Here is a 23,356-nt window from a genome sequence, read left to right on the forward strand (position 1 = left end):
TGCAGAATAACCTGGATGCTGCTGTTGGCTCCGCCCCAGTCCCTCCGGAATCCGCAGCTACTCCCTGGGGAATAAGCTTGAACAGGAACTCTCCACCCACACTCTTCCACCTTCACGGGATTGATTCTGAAACTCCTGCACTACAATCCCATTCTTGTTTAAGCCACAAAACCGGGCCCTACCAAATGCCCTTGGGCTGGAAGGTGAAAACACAACCTGTCAACCACCATGATGTGGCCACTTTGGGGGCCCAGGAGGTGGCTGGCTCCAATCTCGGTCTTTTTTTTTTTTTTTTTTTAAGATTTCATTCATTCAGGGACGCCGGGTGGCTCAGCGGTTGAGCGTCTGCCTTTGGCTCAGGGTGTGATCCCAGAGTCCAGGATCGAGTCCCCACATCGGGCTCCCTGCAGGAGGCCTGCTTCTCCCTCTGCCTGTGTTTCTGTGTCTCTCAGGAGTAAATAAATAAAATCTTAGATCATGACCCACACCAAAGGCAGATGCTCAACCACTGAGCCACCGAGGTGTGCCTCCAATCTGTCTTCAACTTGCCCTCAGGGCAAAGGGTGCTGACCTGGTGGTTGTCACAGTCTGCCACAGCTATCAGGCAGGCCCTGCAGCCGCCTAGGGGAACCCTCTGAAACCCCTCAGGGGTACTTGCCCTGGGCCTTGCTGGAGGAAATCAGCTTGTGGCCGTCTGCTACCACTACGCTGTGCTGCTAGCTGTGAGCTGGTGAACTTGGCCTCCCTTCCACGACTGCCGGCACAGAAGATGGGGTTGTCCTTCTGCCTGAAGCCTGTGGTGGCCTGGGAGCTGGGTCTACGGCCTGCCTTCTGGTGCATGCGGCTGCCCAGGAGGCAGGGATGGACATCGGGGGACTGGGGCCAAGTCCTGGGGGAAAGGATGTGTGCGCTGCTTGACTAACTTTGTTTTTTTAAAAAGATTTTATTTATTCATAAGAGACACACAGAGAGAGAGGCAGAGACACAGGCAGAGGAAAAAGTAGGCTCCCTGCAAGGATCCCGATGCTGGGGACTTTCCTCCTTTTTCTTTACAGAAGCCCTGCCCTTACCTCTCCCATTCCCCTTAAAAATAATAATAATAATAATAGCTAGATGGGTGACTGACTCTTCAGCAAAAATAGAATCCAGCACATTCTTCCCTGATTGGCATAGGCTGGCTGAACCCAGGGACCGAGCCCGCTCCGCGGATGGCTGTGTATAGATAGAACCTCTGTGTCTGCACCACTCTGTGCGTTGATGTGCGTTTGTGGAATGCACCGCAATTGTAATTATATCGGAGGAATTCTGTATAGATTAGAGAATGTGGAAGTGAATGATTTCTATGCTGAGTTTGTGCTGGTGTATGTGTGAAGTGAGTGAGTTGGGTGTATTGTGCACTAAAATTTTCTGATAGAGGAAGCCTGATTAAAGAATGGTCCATGCTAAGGACTTATTAGATCTAGTGCGTTCTCCATTTAATAATTATATGCTATTTCTATATTTTCATTCTCCTATCACCTGTCTTGCCTTTTTCATTATTTTATTATGAAACTTGTGTAAATACAATTTTGTTTCTGTACTTTTTTGGCATAACATAAATCTGTGAACTTGAAATTTTAATTTTGTGTTAGAAAATTTGTTTGTTCTTTGTTTAGTCTTGTCTCAGATTTTATTATGTAAAATCCCATTATTCAAAGTTGCCTAAATCCATTTGGAAATCTTTAAAAAAAATTGGGGATTCTTAAAGTGAATTTATTGGCTTTTCTGATCCAGTTTTGTTTGGACCAAAAACCAGTATTGTACAAAGTATTAAGCATATATTTTTATATTTACTGAAATGGACTGAGGTGACTTTGGATAATAAGGAAAAGTTTAATATTAAAGCCATGTTTAAAAAAAAAAAAAGCCATGTTTATTACAGTATAATTAACATGTTAAACCATGGGATAAATGCCATCAATAAAAAATTACTATTATTATTTTTTTAATTAAAAATTACGAAATAAAAAAAAAAAACCGGGACCCCAGGATCATGACCTGGGTCAAAGGCAGGTGCTCAACCGCTGAGTCATCCAGGTGTCCCGGCTAACATATTTTAATGCAACAAAATCTAAGAACGACACCGGAGCCAGTTTAGTGGAAATTCCTTCCAAACATGATGTTAACCCTATGGGTTTTAAGGGATGGGAAAAGAGCTCATTCAATAAAGACTTTTTGTTGTTGCTTAAAATAAAAGTTTACGTCTTTCATTACAGATGCTAGTAAGGAGGTGAAAAAAGTCTCTTTGATCCAGCACATCCTCCCAGGATAGGAAATTCTTTCTAGTGGTATATTTCCTATAACTTCTCAACTTCTTGAGGTTTATTAACCTCAAGAATAAATTCTTTTGAAGTCGGTGTCTTGTTGTATCCTATAGGTGAGGCCCCTGAGGAGAAATCTCTTAGCCTACCAAATTCACATGGTTTAAACATTTTGTAGTAATTCTCCAAGTAATGTAGGTTGTTTTTTTTTTTTTTAATTTATTTATGATAGTCACAGAGAGAGAGAGAGAGAGAGAGAGAGGCAGAGACATAGGCAGAGGGAGAAGCAGGCTCCATGCACCGGGAGCCCCACGTGGGATTCGATCCCAGGTCTCCAGGATCGCGCCCTGGGCCAAAGGCAGGCGCCAAACCGCTGCGCCACTCAGGGATCCCTAATGTAGGATTTTTTCCCCCTTCTTCTCTCAAAAATTGTGTGAGCAGAAAAAGAGATTAAATGATTTTTTGGGAAGCCCGGGTGGCTCGGCACTTTAGCGCCACCTTCAGCCTGGGGTGTGATCCTGGAGACCCAGGATCGAGTCCCACGTCCGGCTCCCTGCATTGAGGCCTGCTTCTCCCTCTGCCTCTGTCTCTCTCATGTGTCTCTCATGAATAAATAAATAAAATCTTTTTTAAAAAATTTAGATTTTTCTTTTCTGGAAAAACTGATTTTTAAATTTTTTTTTGAATGTAGGCTCCACGTTTGATGTGGGGTTTGAACTTATGACCCTAAGGTCAAGAATCTATCTCTGGACTCTGCTCAGCCAAGTGCCCCTAGAAAAATTGATTTTTTTAAATTAAATTGATTTTTTAATATAGATGGTTCAGTCGTATATCCTAATTAAAAGTGTAGATAAAATCTAAACATTAGAGATGTCAATGTTGTTTTTATTTGGTTTTAAAGTTTGTTATATTTAATCCTGCAATCCGATTTTCCTAATTATGCTCTACTTAGCCTAACAAAACTAATTTGCAATCCTTGGTTCATGCATTAAAATTTTGTTGAAAACTGCCTTGATCTAGCTGATGGTAATAATTTTTCATTGAAAATTTTAATTAAAAAAAAAAGAAAATTTTAATTTAGCCTTATATGCTAATTTAAACAAGAAAGTTTTGAAGCAAATGAAGATGAGCAAGAATGAATACAAGACTGCTCCCCCATGGTTCTGGATTCTGTTTATGTCTTCACCTAAAGAAGCATAAGATCTTTAGGCCAAAAGAATGGATGTGTCAATTCTGTTACTGACTGGCTAGGTGAACTGCACCTCAGTGCCTTTATTTATGAAGTAGAAGTTGTCATTTCCATCCTATTTATCTCCGTAAATGTAATGAGAACAAAATGTATGAGACAGTGCTTTATTAATTAAAACTCTATACCAGTGGTAATTAACATTAATATTCTGTTGTTTGGATTCCTTTCAGAATCTGAAAATTTTCTAACATTTCTCTCACACACACCCTAAACCACTTGCAAATATACTCTGAACCTTAATTTCATTTATATTTGGGGGCAGGATGAGGAGGGAGTGATCTGAAAGCCTTGCACCACAGGTTAAGAACTGCTCCAGACAAGGGTAAGATATTCATTCATTCAACAAATTATTGAGCTCCAACTTTGTGCTAGGCACAGCACTGACAATGGCAGTGAACAGGACAAAGATGTTCCCCTTGAGGAGTGAGGGTAGACACAAACACAAAAAAACAAGTGCTACAGATAAAGTAGGATAAAGTAGTAGTAAATGCAAGAGCTCTGGGACAGAAATGAACTTGGTCTGTGTGAGGCCAGTTTGTAACTAAATCTAGTACATACAGTATAAACAAGGCCACCATGTCTGAACTGCAGCAGGCAGAGGAAAGAGGTCTGAGCTGAGTTCAGAGTAGACTGGAGTCAGGCCACTTTGGGGAAAGGAAGAGACACTTGAGGATTTTATTTTATTTATTTATTTTTTAAAGATTTTATTTATTTGAGATAGAGAGTGAATGAGAGAGAAAGAGAGCATGGTGGGGGCACAGATGGAGAAGGATAAGCAGACTCCCTGCTGAGCGGGAGCCCCACTCGGGGTTCCATCCCAGGACCCCGGGATCATGACCTGAGCTGAAGGCAGATGCTTCATGACTGAGCTACCCAGGTGCCCCAGACCCTTGAAGATTTTAAAGCAGAGGAATGATACAAATTGGGTTTATGTTTTAAGTTTGGAAAGATCTGTTGTGTGAGAAAATGGACTGTAGGGGGCGTCAGTTGACAGGATATGTCTCATGAAGGAGGGTGTCTCCCCCTCTAATCGCCCCCCTCATTCTAAATTTTTGGCCCAAACAACTTGATGAATGTCAGTGCCACTTACCTTGGCATCCTACCTGTGGAATGCTGGGGCTCAGGTGTGAAAGAGGTATTAAATTCTATTGTTCTAGATGATTATATTATGTAACCAGTAATGACTGCCACCATTATTTCCTGCTTTGGAATGATGCAAACAAAAGTAATAGGGGAAAAAAAAAAAAGTAATAGGGGATGATGGCAGTTTTGGGGCTCCTTGTCATATCATGGTTCTCACAGTATGGGGGGTCTCCCAGGAAGAACAAGGGATAACACACTAAGAGGTTTACACACTGCCCCCAAAATAGCCTGAATATCAACCTGTAAATACATATTTACCAGTCAGCAGGACTTTCATGAAGATTTTTTACTTACAAGTGTCTGAAGAGATTCCTAATTTCATATTGAGCTCTTATAATTAGTAGGATGTTGCTTTAGGCTGTGTTCTTAATTTGGATTCATTAATTGTTTTAGACCTCAAGACTGTGGAAGTTCCATGCCAAGATAATCCAATCAAAATTTAATCAAGGTAATTTAATCAAAATTAAAACGTACTCATAGGAAGATATGAATTAAATATAATACCTTATATGATGTCCATACAATATGTATTACTAATTGGGGTACCTGGCTGGATCAGTTCATGGAGCATGGGATTCTTGATTTCAAGTTGAGCCCCATGTCAGGTGTAGAGATTACTTTTAAAAAATTATGTAGTGCTTTTCTTTCTTTTTTTAAAAAATATTTTATTTGTTTATTCATGACAGAGAGAGGCAGAGACATAGGCAGAGGGAGAAGCAGGCTCTCTGTAGGGAGACTGATGCTGAATTCAATCCCAGGACCTGGGATCACACCCTGTGCCAAAGGCAGACACCCAATCTCTGAGCCCCCCAAGTACCCCTATGTAGGGATTTTCATATAAAATTAGGAATTATATACTATAAGATACCCTTTCTATGTAGCTATTTTAGAAACACTCATTTTATTTTAGTTTAAAAAACATTATATAGTTCTCTTAACCTGCATTTAACCCAGAAGTTTAATGGCTTCATACAAATAGAAACTGAAACCAGGTTACTTTTATACAACAATGGAAACTAGAATTCCCTGTGCATTGTTAAAGCTTTGTAATTATTTCTCAGAAGAGCTGCTCGTTAATTAAGGTTTATGAAGTGCTTAGGGAGTTTCACGAAATATACCAAATCTCCCAAGCTCTGTAAGACGGAAACCTAGTTTTGAAAAGATGAGTAGAAATGCCAATTACCCATCAATCTTGGTGATTCCAAATATTTAGTTAATCCTAACCAATGCAGAAAGTGAAAAGAAAGAGAATCAGATTCACCACTGTTACTGTAGATTAAAATACCACAGCTGGCGAGGTGGATGATGTATAAGCTGAATGAAATACAACATCTAATTGTTGCTGGGGACTGTTAAGGTTATGACTAAAAGCATCACTACTATCAATAAAGTTAAGCCTCACTTATCTAAAATTGGGAAGGAGCTTAATTAGAGTGTTCTTTTCATATTTTCATGAATTTAAAAAATTAATTTATTTGAGAGAGAATAATTTCATGAATTTAAAAAATTAATTTATTTGAGAGAGAATAATTTCATGAATTTAAAAAATTAATTTATTTGAGAGAGAGAGCATGAGCAGGGGGAGGTGCAGAGAGAGAGAGAGAGAGAGAAATAGACTCCCCTCTGAGCAAGAAGCCCCACGTGGGACTGGATCCCAGGATCCTGACCTAGCTGAAGGCAGACACCCAACCGACTGAGCCACCAAGGTACCCTCATTGAGTTGTTTTGATCAGAGAAGTCAGAAAGTACCCCCAAATGAATATGTAACACTACTGGAAATAGGCCTGGACAATCTATCTTTGAAAGAAAAGTGCACTTTTCTTTATGTTCACCTAGTTATAAAGTAAAACATTCTCACCAGGGAAAATTTGTAAACCACAGAAATTACTGTTCATTTGTTTCACGTAAGTCATCCTTAGCCACCCAGAGATGGCTATTAACATTCTTTTCTAAATCAGACAATGTTGGTTGTTTTTTTTTTTTTTTTTTTTAATGTTGGGGGTTTGATTGAATTGTGTCAATTTGGGCAGCCGGGGTGGCGCAGCAGTTTAGCGCCGCCTGCAGCCGGGGGTGTGATCCTGGAGACCCGGAATCGAGTCCCAAGTTGGGCTCCCTGCATGGAGCCTGTTTCTCTCTCTGCCTGTGCCTCTGCCTCTCTTTCGCTCTCTCTGAATAAATAAATAAATAAATCTTAAAAAAAAAAAGAATTGTGTCAATTTCAGTTCATCCTACCACCTAGCACAGTACCTGGCATAGTGGGCATCTGATTAATGTTTATTGAGTGTACAAATATACAAATATATTGATATCTCCTTCTAACCTTTTTATGCACACATTTGCTTGTTTGTTAACAAATGGGGTCCATACTGTGCGTTATTATATTCTAGCTTTTTCACTTTTCATTATTTCCTGAGGCTTTTCTCATGATACCAAGTATCTTAGTAACCTAAAATATGTTTGTTTTTTGGGGCACCTGGCTGGTTGAGTCAGCAGTTGCTCATGCAGCTCTAGATCTCAGGGTTGTGAGTTTGAGCCCCATATTGGATGTAGAGATTACTTGAATAAACAAACAAACAAACAAACAAATATTGGTTTTTCATAAAGCACAATGTTCCATCCAATATCATATTTCATGTAGTCATCACCTATGCAAATGAAATCATATAGTATATACTATTTTGTATTTTGCTTCTTTTGTTCACCACAATGTTTTTGGGATTCATCCATATTGTTGCATGTATCAGTAATTATTCCTCTTTTGTTAGCTAAGCAGCATTTCATTGCTTGGATAACTATTGCTGTCAGGTAAAATACCTAAGAGTATAATTACTGGGTCATAGAGTAGGTGTATATTTAACTTTATAAGAAACTACCAAACTGTTTTCCAAAGTTGTTTTAGCATTTTACCCTCCCACCAGTAACATAATAGAGTTGCAGTTGCTCCCACTCTTGCCAACACTTGGTATAATCTTTTTTTGTAACCATTGCATTTTATTTTATTTTTTAAAGATTTTATTTATTCATGAGAGACACAGAAAGAGAAGCAAAGACATAGGCACAGGGAGAAGCGGGCTCCTCACAGGGAGTCCGATGCACCGCTCAATCCCCAGAGCCGGGATCATGCTCTGAGCTGAAGTCAGACACTCAACCGCTAAGCCACCCAGGTGTTCCACATTGCATTTTATTTATTTGTTTGTTTATTTTTATTTTTTTAAATTTTTATTTATTTATGATAGGCACACAGTGAGAGAGAGAGAGAGGCAGAGACACAGGCAGAGGGAGAAGCAGGCTCCATGCACCGGGAGCCCGACGTGGGATTCGATCCCGGGTCTCCAGGATCGAGCCCTGGGCCAAAGGCAGGCGCCAAACCGCTGCGCCACCCAGGGATCCCTGTCTGTTTATTTTTAAGGGGCTCGAACTCATGATCCTGAGTTCAAAAGTTACATACTCTGCTGAGCCAGCCAAGTATCCTAGTACTGAGAATCTTTAGTACTATTCAGCCTAATGAAGTGGTATCTCAGCATGGTTTATCTTGCATTTCCTTGATGGCTAATGATAGTGAGAGAATCCTTTTTTTTTTTAAGATTTTATTTATTTATTCATGAGATACGCAGAGAGAGAGAGAGACATAGGCAAATGGAGAAGCAGGCTTCCTGTGGGGAACCCAATGCTGGACTCAATTCCAGGACCCTGGGATCACAACCTGAGCCAGAGGCAAATGCTCAGCCACTGAGCCACCCAGTTGCCCCTAGAGAATCTTCATCAGCCATATCCAAGCTCTTCTTTGACTGATACTGACAAATCCCTTTCCAGAGAAATTGTGCTAATTTGTAATTCTACCAACAGTGTCATTTTTTTTTAAAAAAAGTAATCTCTACACCCAACATGGGGCTGGAACTCATGACTCCAAGATCAAGAGTTGCATGCTCTGTAGAGTGTCACCTTTTAAAAATGTTTTCCGGGCACCTGGATGGCTCAGTGGTTGAGTATCTGCCTCTGGCTCAGGTCATGCTCCTGGTCCTGGGTTTGGGTCCCACATCCGGCTTCCTGCATGGAGCCTGCTTCTCCCTTTGCCTATGTCTCTGCCTCTCTTTCTATGTCTCTAGTGGATAAATAAATTAAAATCTTAAAAAAAATAAAATAAAAAGGTTTTCTAATTTGTTATGTGAAAAATGGCATTTTTAAAAAACAGATTTTATTTATTTATTCATGAGAGACAGAGAGAGAGAGAGAGACAGACAGATGCAGAGACATAGGTAGAGAGAGAAGCAGGCTCCATGCAGGGAGTCCAAGGCCGGACTCGATCCCGGATCTCCAGGACCACACCCTGGGCTGAAGGCGGCACTAAACCCCTGAGCCATCCGGGCTGCCCAAAGTAGAACATTTTGTAATGTTTAGTGCCTTATCTTTTACTCTTTTATGAATTCATTGTTCATGGCCTTTGCCCATACTTGTATTGTAGATCTCTTTTGAATAGTGGAAGTTCTTTATCCTGACTTAGGAGATGCAAATATCTTCCTGGTTTTGTGCTTTTTGATTGTGTTTATCTTTTTCAAGTAGTCAAACACAATATTCTTTTGTGATTACTTTCATTACTTCTTTGGGGGGGGCAGTAAGATTGATTGATTTTTGAGAGAGACAGAGACACATGGGGAGGGGCAGAGAGAGAGAGGAAGAGAAGCCGACTCTGCTAAACAGAGAGACTGAGGTGAGGTGGGTCTCCATCCCACAGATGAGATCATCACCTGAGCCAAATTCAAGAGTCAGATGCTTAACTGACTGAGCCACCCAGGTGCTCCCCTTTCGTTACCTTTGAGCCTTGAAAGCCCTTATCTGAATTAACTAGGTTGTGTTTGATCTGGTAAGTGGGGGAAGGGAGCATCAGCATCTGTTGGCATGTATTATTAGCTCTGGAGTTACCACAATTTTTTTTTAAAGATTTATTTATTTATGAGAGAGGGGATCCCTGGGTGGCGCAGCGGTTTGGCGCCTGCCTTTGGCCCAGGGCGCGATCCTGGAGACCCGGGATCAAATCCCACGTCGGGCTCCCGGTGCATGGAGCCTGTTTCTCCCTCTCCCTCTGCCTATGTCTCTGCCTCCCTCTCTCTCTCTCTCTGTATGACTATCATAAATAAATAAAAATTAAAAAAAAAGATTTATTTATTTATGAGAGAGAGGGGCAGAGACACAGGAGGAGGGAGAAGCAGGCTCCATGCCGGGAGCCTGACATGGGACTCGATTCTGGGTCTCCAGGATCACACCCTGGGCCAAAGGCAGGCTCTAAACCGCTGAGCCACCCAGGGATCCCTGGAGTTACCACAATTAACCTAGTTAACCAAGATAACTTTATTTTCTTCTAGATAGTTTTTCTTTTTTTTTTTTTAATATTTATCTATTTATTCATGAGAGACACACGGAGAGAGGCAGAAAGTTCTTTTGGACACGGAGAGAGGCAGAGACACAGGCAGAGGGAGAAGCAGGCTCCATGCAGGGAGCCCGATGTGGGACTCGATCCTGGGACTCCAGGATCAGCCTCGGGCTGAAGCCGGCTCTAAACCGCTGAGCCAACGAGGCTGCCCTAGATAGTTTTTCCTTTTATTTTTTTATATGTAACTTTTTAAACAAGGTTCACTTTATTTATTTTTATTTTTTTAACAAGGTTCACTTTATTCTAATGTTACAGAGATTGCTTACAAATAAAATCTTAAAAAAATAAATTAGTAAAATAAAAATCCTTGAGGTGCCTGGCTGGCTCAGTCAGTAGAGCACACACCTCTTGATCTTAGGGCTGTGAGTTTGAGCCCCACATTGGGTGTAGAGATTACTTAAAAATAAAACATTTTTTAAAAAGTAAAAAATAAAATATTTTGATATTATGGAGTGGTTCCAACTTGAGATCCAAATGGTAATTTTTCCACTACTATTTTTTTAAAGATTTTATTTATTCATGAGAGACACAGAGAGACAGAGACACAGGCAGAGGGAGAAGCAGGCTCCCTGCAGGGAACCGGATGCAGGACTCGATCCCAGGACTCCAGGATCATGACCTGAGCCAAAGGCAGATGCTCAACCACTGAGCCACCCAGGTGTCCCTCCACTATTACTATTATCATTATTATTGAAAAATCCATCTCTTCACATTGCTTTGCAATGTTTGACATTTTTGTTTTTAGTTATCCTGTTTATGTTCTTCCAGATGAATTTTAGCATCTACCATGCTGCAGGGACCAATTTATTTTTGACATTTAGCGGTTTGCTCTGTTTGATAGAAGTGTGGAGTTCTCGTTACTTCTTAAGTGAAAAACTTCCTCAGGATATCTGAACAACTCTCTTGGGTAGAAACCTGATGTCAAGACCCAAGAAAACAGAACCAAATTAAATCCAGCTTTCAAAGTGTTCCTGCCTTGTTGGGGTTGCCATGAATGGCTTTAGGTCAAAATTCCAAGGCATAATTCAGGGAATGACTGCAGTATATATATATATACATCCCCAGATCTCCTCCCAATACATAAATCTACTATATTAGTGGAGATAGAGGCTTTAGCCCTTCAGATCTCTTAGCTAGGAGCTGTCCAAAAGAACTTTCTGCTATGATGGAAATGTCCTATGCTACCATGTCCAATACCGTAGCCACCAGCCACGAGTAGTTACTGAGCACTTGAAATGTGGCTAGTGCACTTGAGGAACTGAATATTCAAATTTCTAATTCTATTTAATTTAAATGTGTGTAACCACATAGGACTTACTGCCCCCACAGTAACTGTTAAGACTGGATTGCCTGTTTTCCTTGGGTCTCAGTTTCACTATTACATTATCATTGCTAAAACTCAAAAATGCTTTTGACTTTGCACTATACTCGGGGAGGGAAGATAGTCACAGTAAGACAGTTTCTGTTCTAGGCTCACAATAGAAGGAAAGAAGAGGTCGTTTTTTTTTTTTTTTAAGATTTTATTTATTTATTCATGAGAGGCAGAGAGAGAGAGAGAGAGAGAGAGAGAGAGAGAGAGAGATGCAGGGACATAGACAGAGGGAGAAGCAGGCTCCATGCAGGGAGCCGGACGTGGGACTCGATCCTGAGACTCCAGGATCACGACCTGGGCCAAAGGCAGACGCTCAACCGCTGAGCCACACAGGCGTCCCAAGCGGTCAGTTTTTAACCCAGAGACAAGCTAGATCGTTAGGACTCTCTAGTCTTGCCCATCGTGTTCCCCAGTGCATGAGCGGGGCCAGCGGGTGCTGTCATTGCATCAAGGGGTAAAAAGGAGGGGGATGCTTCTAGCAAAGGTGACACGCAGGGCTTATAAGGTCAGTTCCCTGCACATCAGAGGTCCAGGCCAGCGGCTCCCTTCTCTGAGGCCAGGAAAGCAAGTGGGGAGGCCACGGGGCCTAGCCGGGTCTCGTGCTCCCCAAGTACTGGGCTGGAAGTAGCATGGGCACCAACGGGCTTCCTCCTGTACTAGCTGCACCGCACCACCGCGAACACTGAGATCAGGGCTTCCGCGGGCCTGGAGAATGCAAAGAGGAGAAACCGAGGTAAGGAGCGTGGCCGGGCTGACCGCGGCGCCTGGAGACAGAGCCCGAGGAGGACCGGGAGGAGAGGAGGGAGGCCCCCCGCTGAGGAAGGTCGGGGAGGTCGGGGAAGGCAAGGGCTCCCGGCAGGGTGGCCCCAGGGGAAGGCTCGCGGCCCAAGGGGCTGCGACCGGGTCACAAGATGGCCGCTGCGTCGCCCGGGCTTTCCGTGCGGGGCCCGGGGGCGGGGGGGCAGGTGCTGCGGGCCCGGGCGGCCGGGGCCTCGGCTTGGGCCTGGGAGCCGCGGCGGCGGCGGCGGCGGCGGCGGCGCGCGCGCGCGCGGGCCGCCGGGAAGTTGGGAGAGCGGGTGCGGGAGCGCGCGCACGCGCACGTGGGGCCGGGTCGCGAGCCGCTGCGGCCGCCCAGGTTCCCTCCCTCAGCCGCCCGCGCTCCCGACCCGGCGCCTCAGGAGGGAGCGGCCAGTGGGCCCGCATCCTGTCCGCGGGGTTCGAGGCCGGGCTGCGGCGGCCACCGCCCTCTGGTACCTGGGCCACCGGGAGGAGCACCGGCCGGCGCACGGCGGGCCGACTGGCCCCGGAGAGCTGACACCCGCGGGACTCGAAGGCGGAGGCGCTGGTCTGGAGGTCGCCGGGAGGCGGGAGGAGGCCGAGGGGACCATGTCCGGGAGGAACCTCCACCTCTCCACCACCGAGCGCGTCATCAAAGGTGCCGGGCGGGCCGGGCCCTCGTCGTCCCCTCGCGGGAAACGGCCCACGGCAGGGCGACGGCGGAGGGACGGAGGGCGGCGGGGACCCGTAGTGCGTGGGTCCGGGAGGACAGCCTGGAGGGGGTGTGAGGGACGGGAGGGGATCCCCGCCGGCAGGCCCGGGGCGTCTTCCCTCGCACCTCAGGCCGCCTCAGGCCGCCTCAGGCCGGAGCTCGCCGGGATGGCTTATCCACCTCCCGCCGTCGTGTGGGACTTGCAGGTGGGATGGGGAGTTCCCCCGCCACCCCAGAGGGCCGGGACCCCCATCTTTTTTTTTTTTCCTTCAATTCCTCTATTCTCGCCTTTTAACTGGTGAAGCCATCTAGGGTGATGAGGTAGATTCTTCCAAGTCCGATCTCTCTCAGCCGCTCCCCTTTAGGACCTGATCATCTCGCCCTTCCCCCACCTTTTTTTTTTTTTTTTTTTGAGGAGGTTTACCAAGTACCTTTTGGCCCACTTTCTACAGATCATCCTAAATTACTGCTGTTATGAAAAGAAACCATTGGTGAAATAGACACAACTAAATCCATTTTGTGATGCTTTAGAGGGATTTACAGATCTCTTGACATGGTGTTTTTAGTTTTTGGCTGTAGAGACTTGGAGAAGGACGTTCTCTGGTTCAGAGGTCTCACCAAAAATTAGGTTGTTCCTTACGGATACTTGTGGGGTGTTACACTGCAGTTGTTTCTGCTCTTTTTTTTTTTTCTTTAAAGATTTTATTTATTTATTTATTCATGAGAGACACACAGAGACACAGGCAGAGGGAGGAGCAGGCTCCATGTAGAGAGCCTGACCTGGTACTCGACCCCGGGACCCAGGATCATGCCCTGGGCTGAAGGCAGGAGCCAAACCACTGAGCCACCCAGGGATCCCCCTGTTTCTGCTCTTAAACTATGGATACTGGTTTAAACATGACCACTATTTTACACACTTCTTTTGTTCGGGCGGTAGCACTTAGGTAAAGACTCTTCTCTCTTAACTACCGGTTTTGAAAGCACTGGTTTTATAAGAAGGGAGTATGCTTCGACCAGCTGTTTTAGTGGCTTCTGGATAAAGGGGTTGGCTGTGAGTGGGCAAAACTATCAAAATGTATCCTGTCACCAAGATTAGTTTCCTTTCTCCTTCTAATCACCAAAATGGAAAAAAAAAAAAAAAGTATTTTAAGTGGGAAAGCCTATTGAATGTTCAGTGAAGAGACAGGATTTTAGTGTTTGACTTAGATTTTTTTTCTCCCTAAAACATGAATCATCATAAATGTGGATCTTCTGCACTGCTAAATTTTTGCGTGTAACTAAGTTTTTTCCCCCCTCTAAAAAGTCAAGATCCTAAGTGATGATCATAAACACTGATGACCTATATTATGTAATATTCAGTGAATGTAATGGGGTTTTTGAAATTTATCTACTCAGTTTGTCTGATATTATTAAGGGTCTAAGTGAATTAATTGTTCATATGACTGACAGCCGTTTAACAGCTAAATAATTTTGGCCATTTTAATGTCAGTTTTTATAGTATATAACCCATAAAGAGTATAATAAAACTTCTCTTAAGATAAAGAATATACTAAACATAACCTTTTTGGATAAATCAAGGTCAGTTGTGTACATTAATTTCTGTCCTCTGATGTTAACATGGCTGGTGCATTCTGCTGTAGAAGGGTGTTGGCACTTTCCTCCTGTACCAAAATGACTCCTTACTGCTATACTATTTAATAATGCTTTTGTCTGTTTTTAGTTTATATCCTGCAGTACTGTTCTTTATCTGTCAAAATATGCCCTTCTAATCTGCTATTTCTAAGCTGAAGGAGGCAGGGAAACCAGATAAACCAGAATTGTGTGTCAAGTCAGAATGAATAGGATCTCAGTGAAGCTTAGTGTCAGCCCTCAGACCTTCAGGAATCTCAAATTCTGATCACCATTGTAGCATGTAATTTCCACCGTAAGATGCCATGAGATATAAAGGAAATTTTCAATTTTAAAATAACCCTTTCAGACCCTGAAGTATAGAAGTAAAGTAAAATGAAATGTAGTTAAAAAGCAGGTGTTGTCTTACTGCTAGGCATGCTCACAGTTAAGTAAACACCCTTATAATCTGTATAATTTTTGTTTTTTAGGAGTATATTGCATGTTGTATACTTATAAGATTACTCTTAAATAAATGAAATATAATAATTTCAAGCCATTACTTAGAATGTGTGGATTTATCTTAAATATAAAAACTGTAGTGTAAGAACTTGACCGTAGCAATTTTGGCTTCTCCGTGACTTATGTTGCTTTTTTTTCTGGGTTTTGCAGAGTTTGAAATAGTTGAGATTTGTTCAGTGAAAGGTGTCATTGTATATGTAGCTAAGGTCCATTGTATTGGGTACTAAATCCTGATCTGATGTTATCTTGTCTGGCCAGAGTTGTCTGCATTTATTCACAGCTGGAAATCTTTTTCAGAGGTGAGACCACACCCCAGTTATTTTTGGTTCTGTCATTTCCTGTTAACTTTAAAGTCTACTTAATTGTTTTCTTTGAACAAATCTTGAAGAAGAGTGGGAGGGAATGACTAGTATTTTAAGTGTCCTTTAAACAGCAACTTTCCTAAAATGAAGAAGGACTAGATGGATGGTCAAGAAACCTAGGTTTTACTGCATCTGGAGCTTACTTGTGACCTTGCCCTTTTTTTTTACCTTCCTTTTTTACTTAAACTCCCCCCCCCCCTTTTTTTGCTTCAATAATCTCACTGGCAAAATAGGGTTACTAAAATCTTTGTCAAGCTTCAGAGCCATGCAAATGATATAACTGACATGAAAAGCTTAAGACAGGTTGTTTTATGAAACATGATAGTTTGATAATAGATCAGTTTCTACATAAGTGGTTAGTAGAGAAATCATTAACATTTTTAAAAGACTGATTGATTGATTGATTTGGGGGGGGGGCATGACTTGGGGGAGGGGCAGAGAGAAATGAGAGAGAATCGTAGACTCCAGGCTGAGTGTGGAGCACTGCGCTGTGCTCCATCTCACAACCTTGAGATCATGCATGACCTGAGCTGAAATCAACTTAACCAACTGAACCACCCAGGTGCCCCTCATTAACATTTTTTGAGAAATCAATGCTTGAAAAAGCAAGAATTAGAAAGTATATGAAATTATAACATAGTTGGAAAACTGTTCCAGTCAGGAAAATACCTGTTCTACAATTAATTTTTTTATTTTTAAGTAATCTCTACACCCAACATGGGGCTCAGATTTACAATCCTCTCGATCAAACGTCTCATGCTCTACCAAACGTCTCATGCTCTACTGAATGATCCAGGCAGGCGCCCCTCCCCTTCATATGATTTAGAGGATATCTGGGTGGAATCTCATGTGTAACAGCATGAAGAGATCAATACATTTCCGTCTAGTACTTTCTTGGCAGCTGGTTTCTCCCCTAGCAGTCGAAGGTGTTTGTTTTATGTTTAAAAATATAAAAATTCTTAGGGTTTCACTCATTCGTTAAGTGTTTATGGAGAGCCATCTGCAGTATATACCAACAAGTGCTCATTTGTTTCTTTTTTGTTTTTAAAGTAACAGTTCTGTGTGCCTCTAGAATAGTCCATATACACTGTGGCATCAATGCTGTTATCTAGAGCAGAAAAAAACCCCCAGAAACTCAAATGACTGAATTGTGAAGGTCTTTCAGCTTGATCGATCTTTCTTTCTTTCTTTCTTTCTTTTTCTTTTTCTTTTTCTTTTTCTTTTTCTTTTTCTTTTTCTTTTTCTTTTTCTTTTCCTTTTTCTTTTTTCTTTCTTTCTTTCTTTCTTTCTTTCTTTCTTTCTTTCTTTCTCCTTTCCTTTCCTTTCCTTTCCTTTCCTTTCCTTTCCTTTCCTTTCCTTCTTTCATTTTTCTCCTTTCTGGCTTCCAAGTTCTTTTCCTGTTTAAGAAAATTTTTTCCTTTGACAGTGATTTTTTTTAAAGGTTTATTTTCCTGTGCTGAATCTTTTCTGAAGCAATAAAGAAATTTCACTAGGAATTACATGACAGATATGGAGAATCCATTGTTGTTGGTCAAATGATGTTTCACAAAAAGTCAGATTTCTTTTCAGTAAGATGCTGATACATTTCTTCCATTCATTTGGAATTCAAGTGTATTGTACATATTCACAAAATGTACGGTCATTTGTAGCACACAGAGGCTACTGATTTTTGTATATCCTGCCAATTGGAAGACTGTGGCTGTAGCTTTCTTAAAAGATTTTAAGAATAGTATGGACAAAAATTGCTATTTTCACAAGTATACCCTGAACTGTTTCAGTCCTTGGTACCTATGCCTCATTTATTTATACAGCTCTTATCCTCTCTTGCCTTTTTCTGTATTATGAGAATGTGTTTACCAAGGGTTTGGTTTTTAAATTTTCTTTTTAAGATTTTATTTATTTATTCATGAGAGACAGAGAGAGAGAGAGGCAGAGACACAGGTAGAGGGAGAAACAGGCTTCATGAAGGAGGGAGCCCGACGTGGGACTCGATCCCGGGTCCCCAGGGTCAGGCCCTGGGCTGAAGGCAGTGCTAAACCACTGAGCCACCCAGGGTGCCCCGGTTTTTAAATTTTTTTGAATTTTTATTTTTTTAAAGATTTTTGTTTATTCATGAGAGACACAGAGAGAGAGGCAGAGACATAGGCATAGGGAGAAGCAGGCTCCCTGTAGGGAGCCCGATATGGGACTTGATCCCAGGACCCCAGGATCATGAGCCAAAGGCAGACAATAAACCACTGAGCCACCCAGGCATCCCAAGTTTTTTTTCTTTTTTTTTTTTTTTAATGTTTTCTGGGATGCCTAAGTGGCTCAGCAGTTGAATGTCTGCCTTTGGCTCAGAGCGTGATCCCAGATTCCTGGGTTTGAGTCCCACATCGGGCTCCTTGCATCGAGCCTGCTTCTCCCTTTGCCTATGTCTCTGCCTCTCTCTCTCTCATGAATAAATAAATAATATCTTTTAAAAAATAATTTTTTTCTTTTTCTCATTATTCTTAAAGATTTTATTTTTATTTTTTTAAATTTTTATTTATTTATGATAATCACAGAGAGAGAGAGAGGCAGAGACACAGGCAGAGGGAGAAGCAGGCTCCATGCACGGGGAACCCGACGTGGGATTCGATCCCGGGTCTCCAGGATCGCGCCCTGGGCCAAAGGCAGGCACCAAACTGCTGCGCCACTCAGGGATCCCTAAAGATTTTATTTTTATCTTATTTTTATTTATTATTTATTTATTTTTAAAGATTTTATTTATTTATTCATGACAGAGAGAGAGAGAGAGACAGGCAGAGGTAGAAGCAGGCTCCATGCAGGGAGCCCGATGTGGGACTCCATCCCTGGTCTCCAGGATCACACCCCAGGCTGAAGGCGGTGCAAAACCTCTGGGCCACCCGGGCTGCCCAGATTTTATTTTTAACTAACCTCTATACACAACATAGGGCTTGAACTCACAACTCTGAGATCAAGAGTTGCATGTTCGGCCAACTGAGCCAGCCAGGCATCTCAATTTTTTTCTTTTATTTTTTCTTTTATTAAAAAAATTTTTTTTCTTTTAATTTTTTTTTTTTAAATTTATTTATGATAGTCACAGAGAGAGAGAGAGAGAGGCAGAGACACAGGCTGAGGAAGAAGCAGGCTCCATGCACCGGGAGCCTGATGTGGGATTCGATCCCGGGTCTCCAGGATCGCGCCCTGGGCCAAAGGCAGGCGCCAAACCGTTGCGCCACCCAGGGATCCCTTTTTTTCTTTTTTTTTTTTTTTTTTTTTTCCTTTTTTTCTTTTAAATATAAGCTTAGGGACGCCTGAGTGTCTCAGCAGTTGAATGTCTGCCTTCGGCTCAGGGCATGATCCTGGAATTCGGGATTGAGTCCCCCATGGGGGCTCCTTGCAGGGAGCCTGGTTCTCCCTCTGTCTATGTCTCTGTCTCTCTCTCTCTCTGTATCTCTCATGAATAAATAAATAAAATCCTTAAAAAACATATAAGTTTAATCCTGCTAATTATAAAATTTGAAAGGCAGAAAGGGAAGAAAACAAAGGTATCCTGGGGCACCTGTGTAGCTCAGTGGTTAAGCGACTGGCTTTGGCTCAGGTCATGATCCCAGAGTCCTGGGATTGAGTCCTGCATCGGGCTCCCTGCATGGAGCCTGCTTCTCCCTCTGCCTATGTCTCTGCCTGCCTCTCTCTCTCTTTCTGTGTCTCTCATGAATGAATGAATGAATGAATGAATGAATAAATAAATAAATAAATGAAAACAAAGGTGTCCTATTCCTCCCTTCCGGAAATAAGTGCTCTTAAAACTTTTCATGTATTTCTATGTGTTAGTATATTTTGAATTCAAAGGAGAATAGGTCACATATATTAAAGTTTGTACTTGGAAAATGTTTTCATATCATTTTAACATAAATATTATAATTTTACCTAAATACCCATGACGGTTTCAATCAGTATGGAATGGTTTGAAAGTGCTTTTATTCATATTTTGGACTTTTATACTTTCAATCATTTGATACAGTGTCAATCTGGAAGAAACATTTCAAATATAAATATTTGACATAGACAAGTCAGATAGTGTATATCTGTTGAATTTGTCAACACTATTTAAGTTATACTTAGTTTTAGCATTGTAATTACCAAGCTGCCAAACTATTTAAACATTGGAAATCTGTGCTATTTGAGATTCATACCTCTGAGTGGAAGTCTCAAACCTTGGAAAGGATATCTTAATGTAAACACTTAATTCTTGGAGTAGGAATAAGGTGTTCTTTTTTACCTGTATGTTAATGGTTATGATTAAAGCTTTATTTATATTGGACATTTGGTAATAAAGCTTTCTCCCATAAAGTAACATTACTACATTTTAGTAAAAGTAAAAAATGTTTTTGAATCATTTGAAAAAAAAATGGTAAGGATTCAGTACCTAAGGTGATTTAAAAATTAATGCCTGGGTGGCTCAGCAGTTGAGCGCCTGCCTTAGGCTTGGTTGTGCTCTCAGGCATGCACATTGCACAACGCACAATGGGCTCTCTGCTCAGTGGGGAATCTGCTTCTCCTCTCTCTCCTTCTGCCCTCCCTCCTACTTGTACACTCCCTCTCTCTCAAATAAATAAATAATCTTTAAAAAACAAATCTTCCTTTAAGTGGTATTTGGTAATAAATAAAATATCTTTCCAGGGATGCCTGGGTGGCTCAGTGGTTGAGTGTTTGCCTTCAGCTTAGGACGTGGTTCCCGGGGTCCTGGGATTGAGTCCTATATTGGGCTCCCTGGAGGGGGTCTGCTTCTTCCTTTACCTGTGTCTCTGCCTCTCTCGTGAATGAATAAATAAATAAACTAAAAAAATAAAATATCTTTTCATTAAAGAAACATTTTGGGGAAAATAATTTTAGACATACCTAGACATACATACAAAATTATTCAGCTAATTCTTGGTATTTGCAGTCATTTTGGGGCTTTGCTGCTACTTAATTGCTACAGGACGACTGGAAATAAAGGGGTGTCTGGTAATCATTCTTTGATATAATCATGAACAGAATACAGAATACTATGTTTTAAAGTTTTCATGTTAAATTTTAGCTGCATTTTAAATTGCAAAACTGAGATGTAAAAGTTACAACTCATGGTTGGTGATATCTTAGTTATCTTTATAATCTACTTAATTATTCAAATACATGCAGAGTACTTTTAGTTTTATCTATTCAGTTTTATTTGGTGCAAACTAGATTTTTATCAAGAAATCTGTTAGTTTCTTGAGTCTTTGTTTATTATTAGAAGAGGATACAACTTGGTAACTATAATCTTTAGATGAGGTGACAGATATGTTGTATAAGCTAGCCAAGGCAATGTGTATTTTCCATGATCATTATTAGATTTATTGAATGCAAACAATTCATGATGTTTTGTGCAGTGTAGACAGTGTTAGCCCAAGAGATGGAAGTAAAACAAGTGAAATAAACACTGGGAGATAATTTTAGAATTCATTCAAGAATTACCTATGTAATCCTTGCTAAAAATATTTAACCTGGATCAGGTTATAATAAATAATCAGACAAATCCAATTTGTGGGACTTTATATAAGACAGCTGGTTTGAACTCTTCAAAAATGTCAAGCTGATGAAAAATATAAAAGGCAGAAAGACTATTCTAGAGGAAAGGAAATGAAAGAGAAATGACTGTCAAGTATAGTGCCAAGCCTGAATTGGGAAAATAAAGTTGTAGAGGCCATTTTGGAGACAACTGGAGAAATATGAATATGGAATATATATTAGATAATATTATATCAGTGTTGAGTGTCTTGGGTCTGATGATATAGTATTGTGCTTGTAAAGACGAATGATCTTAGATGATACCTGATGAAGTATTTAGGTTAAAATGTCAGCAATTTGCTTTCAAATGGTTCAGAAAAAAAATACGTATTTATTGGGAGAGAAAGCAAAAGTAGCAAAATGTTCACCATTTTGAATGTAGATAAGGAGCAAATAGGTATTCATGTTACTATTCTTTTACTTTCTTCTTTTTTTAAAAAAAAGATTTTATTTATAAGTAATCTCTACACCCAATGTGGGGGTTGACCTCACAACCCTGAGATTAGGAGTCACAGATTCCACTTACTGAGGCAGCCAGGCACCCCTATTCTTTTACTCTCTTGATAGGACTACAGTTTTTCAAAACGGAAAATTAGGGAGAGGAAAAAAAAGAATTAACAATTAAGAAGTGTATCAAAACAGGTAGACTTGGGAAAGGCTACCATCATATCAAAGGATTCAGTAGTGTCTTAGGGAAAGCTAATAAGAAGAAAAATGAGTTTTCAAGTATGTTATACCTGATATGAAGTGGAAGTAACTTATTTAGCAAAAAAGAAGTTGTTTCAGCTACATAGGGTTTGGAAAAACATGCAGAAGTAAGGATGTAGAAAAACAAAGTGTACTTGATGAAGGAGTAGATGGGGTAGGTAAAATTAGAAATGTTAAAGAATTAAGAGGTGAAATGAGGAAGAAGGATAGCTGAAAACTGCTAGGGCAGTTGACAATGATTCCATTGAGGGAACAGCAAGATTATTTTGATGGCTATATGTTAAAAAACAAAACAAAACAAAACCCAAGGCTTAATTGGCTTGTAAACTTAACTCAGGATTACAGATGATTTAAACATCATACAAGCAGATATTGTGAAAGTGAGACAGGCTTGTTTTTATTTCATTGAAGAGATTTTGAAAAAAGAAAAAGTTGGTAGAGCAATAAAATAAGTATTAAAAAGCACTAAAAAGCAGAGGAGATAGAAAGGATTTTCTAAATGTATTTCCCATCCCTGTTAATCGCACCACTTACCCATTTAGTCACTGGCTCAGATGACAAGCCTGGGAGTCCGTCCAGACTCTTTCCTATCCCTTTCACTTCACATCCAGTTCTACCAGACTCAGTTCTGTGGTCTTTTGGTTTGTACAGAACCTTCTCGTTATCTCCCTCTCTGACTTCTTGCTTATACTATTGCAGTAGCCTTTTGCTAGGGCGATTTAATTTAGTGTCCATGGTGCCATCATGATCTGTAGGTAATGTAAATGATTATTCTTGTGCATGAAATCCTTCAAGAGCACTTTCTGCCCATAGGATAAACTCTAATTTTGTTGATAAATAGTTCCCTTCATGCTAAATCTCTAATCCTGTGTTACTTTTTCCCATTTCATACCCCTGTTCCCAAACTTACTTTACTATTACTTCCCCAGAATGTCATGAAATTTTGTATCTGTGAATGGGTTATTTGCATTATTATTTTTTTTTAAATTTTATTTATTTATTCATGAGAGACACACAGAGAGAGGCAGAGACATGGGCAGAGGCTCCATGCAGGGACCTGATGTGAGACTGGATCCCAGGTCTCTGGGATCAGGACCTGAACCAAAGGCAGATGCTGAAGGCAGACACTTAACCGCTGAGCCACCCAGGCCTCCCTCTTTGCATTATTTTTATGTAGAATACTATGACCCAACCTGACCAGCCCCTTTTTATCTTTCAAGAATTAGCTAAGAGGACATCTGAAGCTTTTTCTCCTTTACTACTAAGAGGCTGTATAGAGGGGTGCCTGGGTGGCTCAATCTGTTAAGTATCTGCTTTTGGCTCAGGTTATGATCCCAGGGTTGTGGGACGGAGCCCCATGTTGAGCTTCCCTGCTGAAGCAGGGAGTCTGCTTCTTCCTCTCCCTCTGCCATTCCCCTCCTCTCCTGCCCCTGCCCATGGTCACTCTTGTGCTGTCTCTCTCTCAAATAAATAAATAAAATCTTTAAAAAGAGAGAGAGAGACTGATTTTAGAACATGGCCTTGAGGGACAACTAGGTGGCTCCTTTTCCCTATCTGAAGAAAAGGCATAATAGAGCCTAATTTATAGGATAGTTGTA

The 23,356-nt window shown here is 41.3% G+C and overlaps 2 protein-coding genes across 6 annotated transcripts in view; one reads left to right on the forward strand and one right to left on the reverse strand.

Annotated features, from left to right (window-relative positions):
• Positions 1 to 11,709: 11,709 nt before the first annotated feature.
• On the reverse strand, positions 11,710 to 12,695 carry LOC121497401 (atherin-like). Its single transcript, XM_041766997.1, has 2 exons — positions 12,393 to 12,695; positions 11,710 to 12,197 (listed from the first exon to the last, which is right to left on the reverse strand). Exons 1-2 carry the CDS (start codon positions 12,693 to 12,695, stop codon positions 11,991 to 11,993), a joined length of 510 nt encoding a protein of 169 aa, XP_041622931.1. The 3' UTR covers positions 11,710 to 11,990.
• A 105-nt stretch (positions 12,696 to 12,800) lies between these two features.
• The window catches only part of PPP3CC (protein phosphatase 3 catalytic subunit gamma), a 97,688-nt gene continuing 87,132 nt past the window's right edge, over positions 12,801 to 23,356 (forward strand). For all 5 annotated transcript variants that reach the window (XR_005989456.1, XM_041766992.1, XM_041766995.1 and 2 more), the window contains exon 1: positions 12,801 to 12,927. Coding sequence is in view for 4 of the 5 variants with exons in the window: in XM_041766992.1 (XP_041622926.1) it covers positions 12,879 to 12,927 (49 nt within the window). In the remaining variant the exon portion in view is untranslated. The remainder of the gene's footprint in view (positions 12,928 to 23,356) is intronic.

Source organism: Vulpes lagopus, chromosome 8, assembly GCF_018345385.1.
Source record: "Vulpes lagopus strain Blue_001 chromosome 8, ASM1834538v1, whole genome shotgun sequence".
Lineage (NCBI taxonomy): Eukaryota > Metazoa > Chordata > Mammalia > Carnivora > Canidae > Vulpes > Vulpes lagopus.